Below are 13,078 nucleotides of genomic sequence, written 5' to 3'. Positions count from 1 at the left end.
TGATCTGCAGAGACAGAGGCTCCAGCTTCTGTGGGGCTGTGCCCCCCTTGCCTGCTGGGCACTGGCACCAGTTCTGCTGATTGGTGGGTTGGATTCCCCCGCCTCAGGCGGCGCTGACTCAGCGTCTGAGAAGTGGTTCCCACGGGCCCACGACTCTCTAGGGGCCAAAAGCCATGCCATCCATGCCCCACCTCCAAGTGGGTCAGTGTCCAGGGCCACTGACAATTAGGGCTGAACTGAGGCTAAGATTTCTGGTCCACCCCACCCCCGACCCCCGCCAACCAGCATGGCCTTAGGTAGTCCTTTCTGCTGTCTAACCATATGCCACCCAAACTCTGGCCTGGCTCTCCACGTCCAGAAGTTCCAAGATACATAGTTATCAATACTTTGTTTTTATTTTAAAACAGTGAGAAGAAAAATAAATATCTTTGAGAAATAGGAGTACAAGGGTGGGGTGGAGTGGTGGGGCCGGAGAAGGGGGTGTCCTAGCTTCGGTGGTCTTGCTCCTTCTCGGCCAGGCCCTACCCGGCCCCCGCTGGGAGGTCTGGGGGCTCCGCCAGCCTCGCCTGTCCGAGGCTCCCAAGTCGGGCGCTGCGTCAGCGGAACCCTCGCGCGCGAGGATTAGGCCCCTGGGGCCCGGAGCTCCGTCGGGCGGGCGGGCGGGGGCTGCTGCCCCACAGAGGGCTCTTCCCGGCGTGGTGCCCGCGGCCTCAGTGGTGACCCATGTCCTCCATTCCCACGCGGCCCCAGACGCCCAGCACGAAGCTCTCGATGTCGCACTCGTTGGCGCCGCGCACGATGCGGAAGTGGCCCCTCTCTCCCCAGGCTGGGCCCCACGAGTTGGCCGCCGTCTGGGAATGAGAAGGAGCCGTGAGGAGGGGAATTGGAGTGGGGGAAGAGGACAGGAGGCCGGGGGAAGGTGACAGCGGCCGCAGGGCACGCGGCGCAGGGACTCACCCAGTACTTGAGCGTCCTTCCGTCGGGCAGCGTCTCCTCCCCCCACCTGCGGGCAGAGCCCCAGGGGGAAGGGCGCTGATTCACCTGCTTTCAGGAGCTCCCGCCCCGCGGCCTTCCCTGCCCAGGCCCCTGTTGCCATTGGTGACTTGGGTGCACCCTCAGGACTCTCTGTCCCTCTCTGCACCTCCCTCAATCTCCACATCTCTAATTCCATGCACCTGTGCCCGGTGTGGGGACGGTCCCAAAAGGACAGCTGGAGGGGGAAGCAGAAAAGGAGGGAAACTGGGCCTCCACCCTCCAGGGATCCACATCCCAGCGACCAGTTCTCTGGGACCTCATACATCTGCCTGCCCTCCCTCCTCACCTGGTGGGGGATGGGGGGCAGGGGGCGGTGTGTATGTGCAAAGTACATTTCATTGGTTGGACTATTGAAATCAGTGACCCTAGCATTGCCTCTTATATCAGCTGGGGAAACTGAGGGCTGGGGGAGTGAGTCAGGCAGAGCTGGGACAGGTGCTGAGCTGGGGAGAGGTTGAGCAACTCTTGAATCCTTGTCTGTATTTCATTTGGAGTTAGTCTTCCCAGTGTGTAAGGAAGGAAGAGTTCTAGAACACCTTAAAAGGCCCCTAACTCTCGGTGTGACCCAGGGCAAGCACCTCCTCTTTTTGAGTCTCGGTTTCCTCCCCTATGAAATGGAGCTTTGCAGAGAGGTGGTAAGGACTCAAGGCAGACTCAGAGGCCCCAGTGCAAGCCCTGCTGCCCCCAACCCCCCTGCCCACCAAGCCCCTCACCCTGTGATCTTGACCGAATGGGTCCCATGATGGCGGTATTGCTCCGGCCTCCCAAGGCTCACTGGTGTATGGCTGTAGATGCCGCTCTGGTACAGGAAGAAGTCCTCATGCACCTCCATGAGGGCTGTGGGCAGAGGTCAAAATGGGGCTGGCTCAGCCCATCAGCACAGGCACTGATACCCAAGCCTGGAGATGCATGCCCAGGCCCCGGGGCCTCTGGTACCAAGACTCTAAGTGCCCCCTCCAGGTGCTGCTCCTGGGGAAGGGACATGGTTTTTCCCGCTCCTGGCCCCAATGGACTTGCTGCTCAATGCTGCACGGACCACCTGTGCCTCTGTGCCCAGTGTCAAGCAGGCACAAGCTTCTGGAATCAGGGGGCAGGATGAGGGGCATTTACCTTGGACAGGGCCATTCTCCATCAGCTCCTTCATGATCTCCTTCTCCTGGAGGGTGAGGGGGTGGGGAGGAGAGTATCCATCAGGCGCGAGGCTCAAGCCTTCGGCCAACCTTCCATCTCTCCTGCCTTTGCCCCCTCACCCAAGTGCAGACTTACGTTGGCGCCGAGGCGGTAGGCAGGAGTGACCTGGTAGATGTCATTGGCATGGACATAGCTATTGGGGCAGCGGGCGGTGGCCTGCCGTTTGCCCCGACCCATGGCCCGACTGTGCATCATGCAGCGGGGTGCGGAGCCAGCCTCGTCCCACCCATGGCCCGAGAACGGGTAGCAGTGGTCAGACACAACCCTGCAGGGGCAGCAGGAGGGAGCGGGGACAGAGTGGGCATGGGGCAGCCTGGCCCAGGCCCTTCCTGCAGGCTTTCCCTTCCTAAGACCCCCACCTCATGCCCTCTTCCCTACCCCCTTGCTGCTCACCCTCGACGGCGCAGGAACCACCAGGCACCGTCAAGTCGCCCACCGCGGCAACCCTGCTGGTTGTGCGTGTCACAAGACAGCAGGTTCTGGGGTGACAGGACAGGTGTCATGTGCCCCAGAGAATGGATTGAGACTCGATCAGAGGCCACGGCTGGTGGGAGGGGAGGTAGAGGGGCTGTCAGGGGGCTCAGGCCTTTGCCCTCCTTTCCCACCTGGCCAGCCCCTGCTCTTGAACATACCTGCCGTGGAGAAGGCCCAGGAGCCTGCACAGTTGCCCTGGTCAAGAGGGTCGTGGATCAGGTTGGGCCACTTCTCAGAGGCCTCGAAGGCTCTGGGCAGCACCTCCCCTGGGCCCAGCACTGTCTGCAAGGAAAAGGTCACTCTGTCTGCCTCCTGCCTCTGCCCCAGACTTCCCCTCAGGGGCCCTAGGCATTGGAGGTCTCCCAAGAGTCCAGGGCCTCGGTGCTTTGTGACCACCTAAAGGGGTGGGATAGGGAGGGTGGGAGGGAGACGCCAGGGGGAAGAGATATGGGGATGTATGTATATGCATAGCTGACTCACTTTGTTATACAGCAGAAACTAACACACCGCTGTAAAACAATTATACTCCAATAAAGATGTTAAAAAAAAAAGTCCAGGGCCTTCTGCAGTTTAATCTTGAGCCCTCTGTTGCTGAGAGAGTCCAGCAACCTCCACGGTGACCCAGAGGAAGACCCAGGCACCATTTAGTGCCTCTCTAGTGTCAGGTGGGGGGTGACTAGTCCTGTTTTACAGGTGAGGCAATTGAAGCCAGGAATAGGGAAGTGGTCGGGCCACTTTCCATCCTCAACCCCGGCCTCTTTCCTCCTCTGTACCTTCTGATCTGCTACATCCTTCTTCCCACCAGGACCTTGGGCTTCAGGCCCCAAAGGGCAGGGGAGGGAAGAAGCAGTAAGGTCCCGTGACTGGGCAGGCTGCCAAGGCAAACAGCAGGAGGCAGAAAATAGCCAGAGGCCCAGGGGAGTAAGGGCAGGGGCAGGGTCTGGTCACCTCAGCCTTGAGCTGAGCTCCCTCTGCAGGGAGGGCCGCTCTGGCCAGTCACTGCCTCCTCCCTGCCGGCCACTGATGGAAGGAGCCTCCGGCATGTGTCCCGCTCAAGCCCCCTTCCTCGCCCTTTGGCTGTTCTGGGTCTGGTTCTCATTTCTCCCTCTGGAGGGTCCCGCTGGTGGGAAGGGTGAAATCCCCTCCTTCCTGGGGGTTCTGCTGAGATGGCGTTTCCGAGAATTGCTGCTCTCTGGCCAAAGCTGGAGGAGTGTCTGTCCCTCCCTTCCCAAAATACCAAGGTGACCTCCTGGCCCTTAGGGCCCTAACCCAGCCATACTGGGACCAATGACATTTTTCCCAAGCCGGAGAGGCCAGAGAAGCTAGGGAGGGTCAGACGCTGGGACCACAAAACTCAGAATCTGAGCATCAGTTCTTGCAGTGCAGCATATCTTGTTATAGGCAGAAACCTAAGGCCCAGAGAAGGGGAGTCCCTTGTCCAGGGATACACAGCCTATTGGCGGGGGACAGGCCTAGGCCCCTGGAGAAGCAGGGCACAGGGTGCCAGGGTCCCTGGGGTGGTAGGCCAAGAGGAGATGGCAGGATTGTGGGCAGGGATGGACTTACATGAATTTCATTCATATTGGTGACGGAGGAAGACGGGCGGATGGTGCCCAGGCGGTAGCGAATGCCCTCATCCAGGGTCATGCCCCAGAAGGCACTGTGGTTCCCAGCCCGCCACCTGAAAGAGAGGGGATGGAGGTCACAGACCGGCCAAGGCTGGGGGTCCTGCAGGTATGCGCACATGGGTGGGAGAGATGCCTACCAGCTAAATGTACACATGAATAAGATCTGAGTGTGGGTGTGCCTGGCAGGACATGCATCTCGGGCAGAACATACGTGTGTATGTGTGTGCACGTGCATGTGTGCCCACTCGGGGCATTTTTAGGGCCTCTCACCCATAGTTGCCTTGGTTGATGGCCTTGATCATGTTTTCGTCCACCAGGCATGGCTCCTGGTCACACTCCCACTGCCCTTTCTCCTGGCAGGTGCTGGAAGAACAGGAGGAAAGGAAGAGGTGAGGTGGTGCTGGGCATCCTTGGAAGGGAGGAGGCCTCAGAGGTCAACGTGGGCCTGAAATTCTGCATCAGCACCTATGAGAGGACAGCCAGATGATCCCATCCAGCCTGGTGGCTTTAAATGTCAATTTCAAATTTATGATTCACAAGTTTATATCTGCTTCTCAGATCTCTCCCTAAACTCCAGATTCAAGGATCTTACTGCTATACCACATCACCTCCTGGGTGTCTAACAGGTCACACTCACCACATCCCAAAGCAAATTCCTGTTCTCCCCCTACCCCCAGGCCTGCGCCTGCCACAGTCCTCGAAAATGGCACTCCGTCCTCTCCTGGAGTGCAGGCCAAAAGCCTGGGAGGCACCCTGGACCCTCTCTCACTTGCTAACCCGATTCATTCGCAAACTGTGTTGACTCTACCTTAAAAACACATCCAGAATCCAAACCATGTCTCATTCTTTTCCGTAGCCACCATGGTCCAATCACCTTTCAGTTGGATTCTGCTGTAGCCTCCTCACTGTTCTCCTCGATTCTGCCCTGTGCCCCCCTCCCCCGCTTCGGTATATTTTTAACACAGCTGCCCAAGCGATCCTGTTAAACCCAAATCATATCATGCCATTCCCCTGCCCAAAACCTGCCACTGGCTTCACATCAAGAATAAGAGCCAAAGTCCTTCCAGCGCCAACAAGGCCCTGCACGATCTGTCCTCCTGTCCCCTCTCTGACCCCCTCGTCCCCGTCCTGGTTCCTGAGGTCCCAGCCAGGCTGGTCCTGACTGTTGACACCAGCCGTGCTCCTGCCCCCGGGCCTTTGCACGGTTCTTCCTCCAACATCCTCATGGCCCCTCTCACTTCTTCTAAGTCCTTATTCAAATGTCACCTTCTCAGGGCGGCCTGCCCTGGCCACCCTAACTCAGCATCCTCCACCCTTCCTACCCTGCTTCCCTGTTTTCTTTTCTCCTCAGCCTGTCATCACTATCTGACGTATTATATCTTCAGTTATTTATATTGTCTATACCTGTTTCTTCACAGAATCTAAGGTCCTTGAGGGCAGGTACTGTTTGATACCTTCAGTGCCTAAAAGCAAAACCTAGCACATAGTAGCCACCCAATAGATATTTGTGGAATGAACGAATGAATGAATGGGGCAGTACAGTGAAGTGATGAAGAGGTGGATTCTGAATTGAATCCAGGGTTCAGAGTCTAGCTGACTAGTCATGTGACCTTAGGTAAGTTATTTTAAACTCTCCCTCAATGTTGTCTGTAAAATGAGGATAATAATAGTACCACCTTCCAGGGATTAAAAGGCAAGCTTGCAAAGTACTCAGCCCAGGGCCTGGACCATGTGATGTGCTCAAGAATTGTTATCTTCCGTGATTGTTCTCATTACAGGAACCCCAACTCCCCACCCCCTTGAGTTTCAGACTCATCTCCAGCTGGCCTCCTGACAGCTCCTCTGGGTGTGTGAAAGGCATCTCAGAATGGCCAAACTATCTTCCCCCAAACCTGTTCCTCCCTTAACATCCTCAACTCAGAAAACGGCACCTTACCTACCCAACTGTTCAAGCCAGAACTCCATGTGGTCCGTGGTGTCTCCCCTACCGCCTGCCCCTCACCCAGACCCACCTACCACCAGCCTGCCCTATGAGCCGGTCATGAAAGACTCCGAATCCACCTGCCTCTCACCCCTCCACCACCACCACCCTACTCTGGCCCCTTATCCCCTCTCACCTGGACCCCCCGGCAGTGGCTTCCTAACCAGGCTCCCTGCTTCATTGTGATTCCCTCCGCCCAATACACACACCCCTCTCTTAAAGCCAGAGAGATCTTTGAACAACACAAATCAGACTGTGTGCTCCCCAAGTGGCTGTGCACGACACTTAGAGCAAAATGCAAAATCCTTGGCACAGCTCATGAGACCCACGGGACGCGGCCTGCCCCTCCTCGGGGCCTCTCTCCCCATTTCACAGCTCCAGCTGCAATGAGCTCGGTCCCACCTCCTGGCCGTTCCACAAGCCATTTCCCCCCATGTTCCCTCCTTCTGGGCCTGGGCCACTCATGCTCTCATCTCCCTGGTATCTGCATAAATATCCCTTCCTGAGTAGCCTTCCCTCGCCCCCACCCCACTCTAAACTAGGGTCCCCCAATAACCTCTTTTCCCCCCATCACACCTGTAGGGTTGTAATGACAGGTTTATTATTTGTGTCACCATTAGACTAGAGGCACCAGTGCAGGGACGAGGACTGTCTGCCGCATTCTGGCTGCATCTCCTTGGCCCAGCACAGCACCTGGCACATAGTAGGTCTCTAACAGGTGTCGACTGAACAGTTGGATTCTATGAGTTCTATAGTGCTTTTACAAGCGCCTAACTCTGCTATGACAAGGTGCTAAACTGCATCCTTTCAAGCCCGCCCAAGGCTCCCGCCTCCCTTGTTGCCTTTTAAGGAGCCTCAAGGGGACGAGGACCCAGTATGGCTGGGATCTCCAGCCCCAGGAGCTGCGGGGGCATTTTCAGGGAGGCTTTCGTCCTTCCCTTCCCCCTCTGACTCTCGAAAGCATCCTCGAGGGCTCACAGAGCCTGGGAGGCCCACAGACACTGGCCCACACCCTCCCTCAGGTGTCAAGTGCAGGGAACGCAGCCAGAACTGGCCTGGGAGGGCAGTGGCTTGGTCAGTCCTTTCCTGCCACCTCCCTCTTTGCCCCCCAGGGCTGTCCAAGCAGGTCTAGGCAGGACTGGTGGCAGCAGGTCCCAGCATTCCAGAGGGGGCCTGGGTGGCCAGGCCCTAGGGAAGGGACCGAGAGAGAGTGTTAACCCCTCAATGTCCAGAGGCATCCTATCGGTAACAGCAGAATCATGCAAGCATGCTCCACCTTTTGAAACACACACACAGGTCACACACACTCAAAGCATGCACACACACACACACACACACTCTGTCACCCAGACACACGCTAAAATGCACGAGTCCCCACTCTCACTGTGACCCAGGCACCCCTCACGCCAGTGAGGCAATGGAAACAGCTTATGCGTAACGCATTCCAAAAAGTTTCCTCCTCCCTGGGGCCCTCTCAGTCCCAGGGCATGGGGTGGAGTGGGTGCAGGGCCTCCTCCTCTAAGTCTTAGGGTCCCCATTATTTCCATTAAGGCATTCAAGGCTTCGCACCTCCCATCTCAGGCCTCAGATTAGGGTAGGGGGGCACCCCAACCCCTTCGTCCTCCTACTGGGAATGGTGGGGAGGGTTGGGGGAGGAGGAGGGGCCACATTCCAGGGAAGGCCCTGCTACAGTCTGGCTGGCTGCCAGCTCAGCCATCCCTGACCCTCATCCGGTCCAGGGCAACGGATGCTGCAGTCAGAGGTTTCCTTCCTGGCGCCCCCTTCTTGGACTCTCCCGTGACAGGGAGAAAGGTTGGGAGGGGCGGTAGCCTAGCCCCAGGCAGGAGGGGCTGCACCTGGAGCTGGGCATCCGTGGTTGACTGCTCCTGGGGACTGCTGCTGGAATGCTGGCACAGAAGTTGACATGGTCCGTGTAAAAATTCCCATGTTACAGATGAGGAAACTGAGGCTCAGAAAAGGGAAAGGCCTTGCCCCCAGCAAGTGAGTGACAGGGATAGGGTTTGAATCAAGTCTGTTCCACAAAGCCCACAAGGCAAGCCCCCAACACTCACCAACGGTTACAGTTGTCCCAGTAGGTTCCCAGGACTGGATAGATGCGACCCCTGTGCATACATCCTGGTGGGAGGAAAGTCAGACAGAGACGTGGAGCCAAGACCAGAGACGACGGGTTGAGATGGCCAGGTCCTCAGAGGTCAGGTGTCCCGAACCCTCCCAAACACACACACGCACACACACCCGCCCTCACTGAAACTAAAGCCAAGCTATAACTTAAGACACCTCCTACAGGGTCACACACCAACTGCTACTTGGGAAGTTCTTCAGTGACTCCGACCCGGGTCCCTCTTGCTTCTCTTGGATGCCCTCCACAACATTCCTTAGATCCTATGCCCTTTAAATGAGTAGGGATTTGGAGATGGGGAGTGGGAGGGGTATGGGGAAGCCAAAGCCCAGAGAAGGTAAGTGACTCCCCTAAGATGACACAGCACTTTGGGGTGACAACCCAGGTATGCAGTCACACACCCGCAGCGCCATGGAATTGTGGGAAAGAATTCAAGTGACTCTCCTCTTGCATAAGGGCGAGTGGATGGTGGTGAGAGCTGAGAGCAGGAACAGACTTAACCCACCTCCCAGGTATGACCAGCCATCTCAGGGGTAGAGAATCCTGAGCAAAGGCAGAGGAATTGTTAAGATGACGCTGACCAACCCCTGTGTGCTTTATCAGTCTGAGGGTGAGTCAGCAGGTGTGGCCAGCACCTTCTAAGTCCAGAATATGGAGACAGGCAGGACTGGGAGAAAGGGCAGGAGGCTGCCCTTCTGCTGGGCCAACTTAAAATCCCACAGACCGAGGCTCTTCTTTTTCCATCTTACTGGAGAGATTCAAGTTAGACCAGAGTGGGGACTTCCCGGAAGTGCAGAGAGAGGGGCAGGGTCTCTTTCCCAGATTCTACAAAGCCTCCCCCTGGAAATGTCAATGCATCAGCCTTGCTCCTGAGCCTGGCTGAGTTTGGGCTTGACAAAGCGACCCACCCCTGGCCGTCTGGTGCCCACCTTGGATGGGGGGAAAGGGGGGTGGCACGCCGAGGCAGAAGTCCCAGAAGTCAGGGCAGCAGTCGGAGACGGTGCGGTTGCAGAAGAGGTCACAGTAACAGGTAGCACCCAGGTAGGGCAGGGCGCAGTCATCGGCGCGGCCGCGGCAGCACAGGTCCTGCTCCTGGCAGTACCGGCCACCCGCATCCCGGATGCCCCGCAGGTGGAGAGCCGGTGCTAGCTCCCGGCGCCCACGACCCCGCTGGGCACCCAGGGCCAACTCGCCAGCCAGCAGCAGCAGCAGCCCCAGTGGACATCGCCACATGGTGCCTCCTGGGCCCAGGGAGGGCAGAATTCAGGGGTCAGAAGTGGTGGGCAACAGAGATTCCCTGGCACCCCAGGGACTGATCTCCCAGCTTCCTGGGGCTGTGAGTCCAAGGGGTTCCAGCAGGGACCCTGATTCCTGTGTCCCCACGCAGGACAGGGGCGAGGAGCCACAGTTTACGTGCCCTGGCTTACCGGGGGAAGGGGCTTAGGCAAGAAATGGAGCCCCTCCCTGACCTGCGGGGGCACCTTCAAGGACAGGAGGTGGGGATGGTGGCATCCTTGGTGCTCCCCACTCAACACCCATGCTTCGCACCCGGGGTCTCCTCCTGTTCTGGATCCCTGTGCTTCCCTCAGCCTCCGTCCTTGATGGGGGTCCCTGACTTTGTGCCCTCACGTGTCCCTCTCTCTGTGCCCCTCTGCCCCCCTCCACTCTCCCTCTCTGCCACCTGTCTTGGTCCCTCCACCTGGCCCCTCATGCTCTCTGTTCCTTCTGTCTACACCGTCTCCCCTCTGAGCAGGGGAGCGTCCCTACCTGGTGAGGGGTGTGGGCTGAGCCCGGCTGCCCTACTCGCCTCCGCCTTCCCGCTCCTGCGACCGCCGGACACTCAAAGTCAAGTGAGGAACGCGGGGCGGGATCGCTTTTTGTACCGCCCCGCCCTGCGCGCCGCCCCGGCCCCGGCGGCGGGAGGGAGGGGCCCCGGCTCTTTTGCACCTGGAATAGGCCCGCCGTAACTCCGAAACTGGGACTAGTGAGAGGGACCGTGAGCACGTGACTGACCTTGTTGGGTCTCCGGTGGAAGTCGTTCCCTTAGGGGCGGAACTCCAACCGAAGCAGAAACAACTGTGGTGTGACACTGGTAAGAACTGCCCAGTGGGCTTCGCCGTGGGGCTGAGGGCCTCGCGCGGACAAGGGAAGATAGGGGGCAGCAGAGCTCCGAGTTTGGAACCTAAGTTTGGGAAATGATGGGGAGAGTGTGGGCGGCAAAAATCTCTAAGCGCCCCGTGACCCCTCAGTAATAAAGACAGCCATGCACACCGCTCTTCACAGTGCCCCCCCCGCCCCCCCGGGCTTGGAGCCGCCCCAAGCCGCCTCCGTTCCCAGGAATGACTGGAATCTGGAGGAGGATGATTTAGGACCCTTGGGCTGCTCATCCTCCCGAGGGGGCGGGGTGGGTGTGGGGTGGGAGCTGCCTCCCTGCCCTGAGACCCCTCTTTGCGTCCGCCCTCCCCACTCAGTTCCGGCACCTCGCCAAACACTGCTGCCTCTATCAACCCCTCCAGGGGGCATCGAGCTCGGCACCTGTCCCCCATCCAGGGTCCAAAGGAAGAGCCCTGCCAGCTGGCGCCCCCTGCAGAGCCCCCCCTTCCTGCCCTGGTTATAAACCCTGCCTTTGCCCAGGCTGGCCTGGGCCCCAAACAATGGGGCTTCTGTCCCGCCAGGCCTGCCCATCACCTCTTACCTCCCCATCGCGCAGTCCCCTCTCTTTCAACAGTTTGGGTCCGGGCCAGAGGATTCTAACCGCGGGAGAATGAAAGAGACTCCACCTGGACCGATCCCCCCATCCCTGGCCTGAGCCTCACAGCTGCCTCTAGGTGAGGGAAGCTTCAAGTATGGGGATTCCCTTTGCCCTCTCTCTGACCTCCCTGCACCCCTCCCCCAGCCTTGGGGCATCCTCAGCTGGCCAGCCCCAGGGGGAGGGGAGGGACCAGGACAATGGGCATCTGTGACTGCGTTGACTGGGTTACCCCCTGCCAGGGGGTACTGGGCAGGGAGTCAACGAGGGAATCCTGCCCTGGGTGCATGTGCGGAGGATGGAGGAGTAATGTCCTGGAGCCCCAGCGTTGGCGGGAACACTCACAGGAGCTGGCCATCTGCTCCCTGCGGGGACCCTGGAGGACAGAACCTAGATGAGACACTTGAGGCTCAGAAGGACAGAGCTGCCCAAGGGCACACAGCCAGGATGCAGGCTCCCTACCTACCACCACTCCACTCCTTTCCCCCATCACCCTCAGTCACCCACTGCAGGTCTCAACACCCTCCTGGTCGGGAAGGCCCTTTCCATGTCTAACCTCCATTCATCTTACTGCAAGGTGGGCCTCTCGTATTGGGAAGGAGATGGAGGCTGCCTTCAGAAGAGTTCATGCCCAGAGAACCCACTTTCATGAGTCAGTTTCAGTGTGGTTCTGCGGCTTGGGGCTGGCCCAGGGGCATCTGGCCTGTTCTTTGCCCCAAACCACCCCCTGTAGGCCACCCATGTTGTCAGTGTTGTACGTGTATCTGGGTCTGTGAGGTGATTCTGCTGGAGTGTGTCTGAGTCTGCTTCTCTCTCTGTTACCTGTCTTACGTGCCTGCACATCTGTCTGGATGTTGCCTCTGTGTGGTCATGGGTTTGTCTGTCTTGCCCATCAGTGTGCTGTTTGCCTGTATTTGTGTGCTCGTTGGCTTGTGTGTCGCTCTGTATAGCTGTGTGACTGTCCCTGTCTGTGTCTGCCTAGCTACTCAGTGTCTGTCTTGCTAGGAGCCTGTGTGTCTGTGTAGGTGCCTGTTCGTGTCTGTTCACGGGTTTTAGCTATCTGCCTGTCCTTGCCTGCCTGTCTGTCCATGCAAAGGAGACAGGAACACAGAGTAGGGAAAGAGAGCAGAGCCAAAAGCATGGCTCCGAGGTCCCTCGTCATTACTGAGCTTGGCACTGAGCCCGCCCCAGTGGAATCTTGTGACTCACTGGGTTGCTTGGCCAAAGAGGAAAGGAAAAGGGCAGGGCTCTGGGGGAGGGGCTGGAAACCCACTTTCCTTTTCCATGGCCCCTCTCCTTCCTGGTGACTCACTCTCTGTCTTTATTCTTGTCCAAGGGCCTAGGGCAGAGCAACAGGTGAGGAGATAGCAGCAGGCCTTACCCTCTGAGCCCTTTGGCTTCCTTGGGAGGCAGGTGGCCTGGGGCTCCGAAGTGACTCTGACTTCCCTCACTTGTGACCCTGGGCAGACACTGCCTCTCTCTGGGCCTTGGTTTCCCATCTGTACTCAGATGCTCCCTAGAGGCCCTTTGATGCTCTTTTCTTTCTACAAAAGGGAGGCGAAACTAAAAAGAGGCAGTGACATGCCTAAGGTTGCACAGCAGAACAGAGACCTGGGCCTCCTCTCCTCTCCCCGGGAGTCCAGTGCTACCCCTCCCCCACCTCCCCCTTCCCCAGCTGCTCTGGGTGCTCAGAATGGACCACTCTCCTCTGGAGGCTGAGCAGGGCCTCCTGGGAAGACAAAGACCCATTGTACTGTGCTCAGCCCAGGTCTGTGGCCGACTACCTACCACCTGAGGCATGGGGGCTCAGATGTTTGGGTCCCAGTCGGCACCACAGCTAGGGCTGGGGGTCCCTTGTGGGCCCCTGTGGTCAGCTGGAC

The 13,078-nt window shown here is 58.4% G+C and overlaps 1 protein-coding gene across 2 annotated transcripts; it reads right to left on the bottom strand.

The window, feature by feature from the left end:
- Window positions 1-565: 565 nt before the first annotated feature.
- Window positions 566-10,336, bottom strand: TINAGL1 (tubulointerstitial nephritis antigen like 1). 2 transcript variants are annotated; one of them, XM_067725217.1, is made up of 12 exons: window positions 10,217-10,336; window positions 9,379-9,690; window positions 8,382-8,445; window positions 4,599-4,691; window positions 4,267-4,381; window positions 2,859-2,982; window positions 2,620-2,770; window positions 2,302-2,491; window positions 2,146-2,191; window positions 1,749-1,872; window positions 958-1,003; window positions 566-851 (listed from the first exon to the last, which is right to left on the bottom strand). In XM_067725217.1, the coding sequence occupies exons 2-12, from the start codon at window positions 9,680-9,682 to the stop codon at window positions 711-713; spliced, it is 1,398 nt and encodes a 465-aa protein (XP_067581318.1). In that variant the 5' UTR covers window positions 9,683-9,690; window positions 10,217-10,336; the 3' UTR covers window positions 566-710. The 2 variants fall into 2 exon arrangements, with proteins under 2 accessions (XP_067581318.1, XP_067581319.1); XM_067725218.1 differs by lacking the exon at window positions 9,379-9,690 and having other exon boundaries at window positions 10,217-10,297.
- Between the last annotated feature and the right edge of the window lie 2,742 nt (window positions 10,337-13,078).

This window comes from Pseudorca crassidens, chromosome 2 (genome assembly GCF_039906515.1).
Source record: "Pseudorca crassidens isolate mPseCra1 chromosome 2, mPseCra1.hap1, whole genome shotgun sequence".
NCBI lineage: Eukaryota > Metazoa > Chordata > Mammalia > Artiodactyla > Delphinidae > Pseudorca > Pseudorca crassidens.
Note: the sequence above shows the minus strand (reverse complement) of the source record. Positions and strands in the feature narration are given on the sequence as shown.

Excerpts from the sequence above, each read along its gene's own strand:
- TINAGL1 (XM_067725217.1), bottom strand. The coding sequence starts at position 9,682 with ATGTGGCGATGTCCACTGGGGCTGCTGCTGCTGCTGGCTGGCGAGTTG. Across the intron at positions 8,446-9,378 it reads CCCCTTTCCCCCCATCCAAG|GATGTATGCACAGGGGTCGC; the intron begins GTGGGCACCAGA and ends TCCTCCCACCAG. Across the intron at positions 1,004-1,748 it reads CATTCGGTCAAGATCACAGG|GTGGGGGGAGGAGACGCTGC; the intron begins GTGAGGGGCTTG and ends CTCTGCCCGCAG.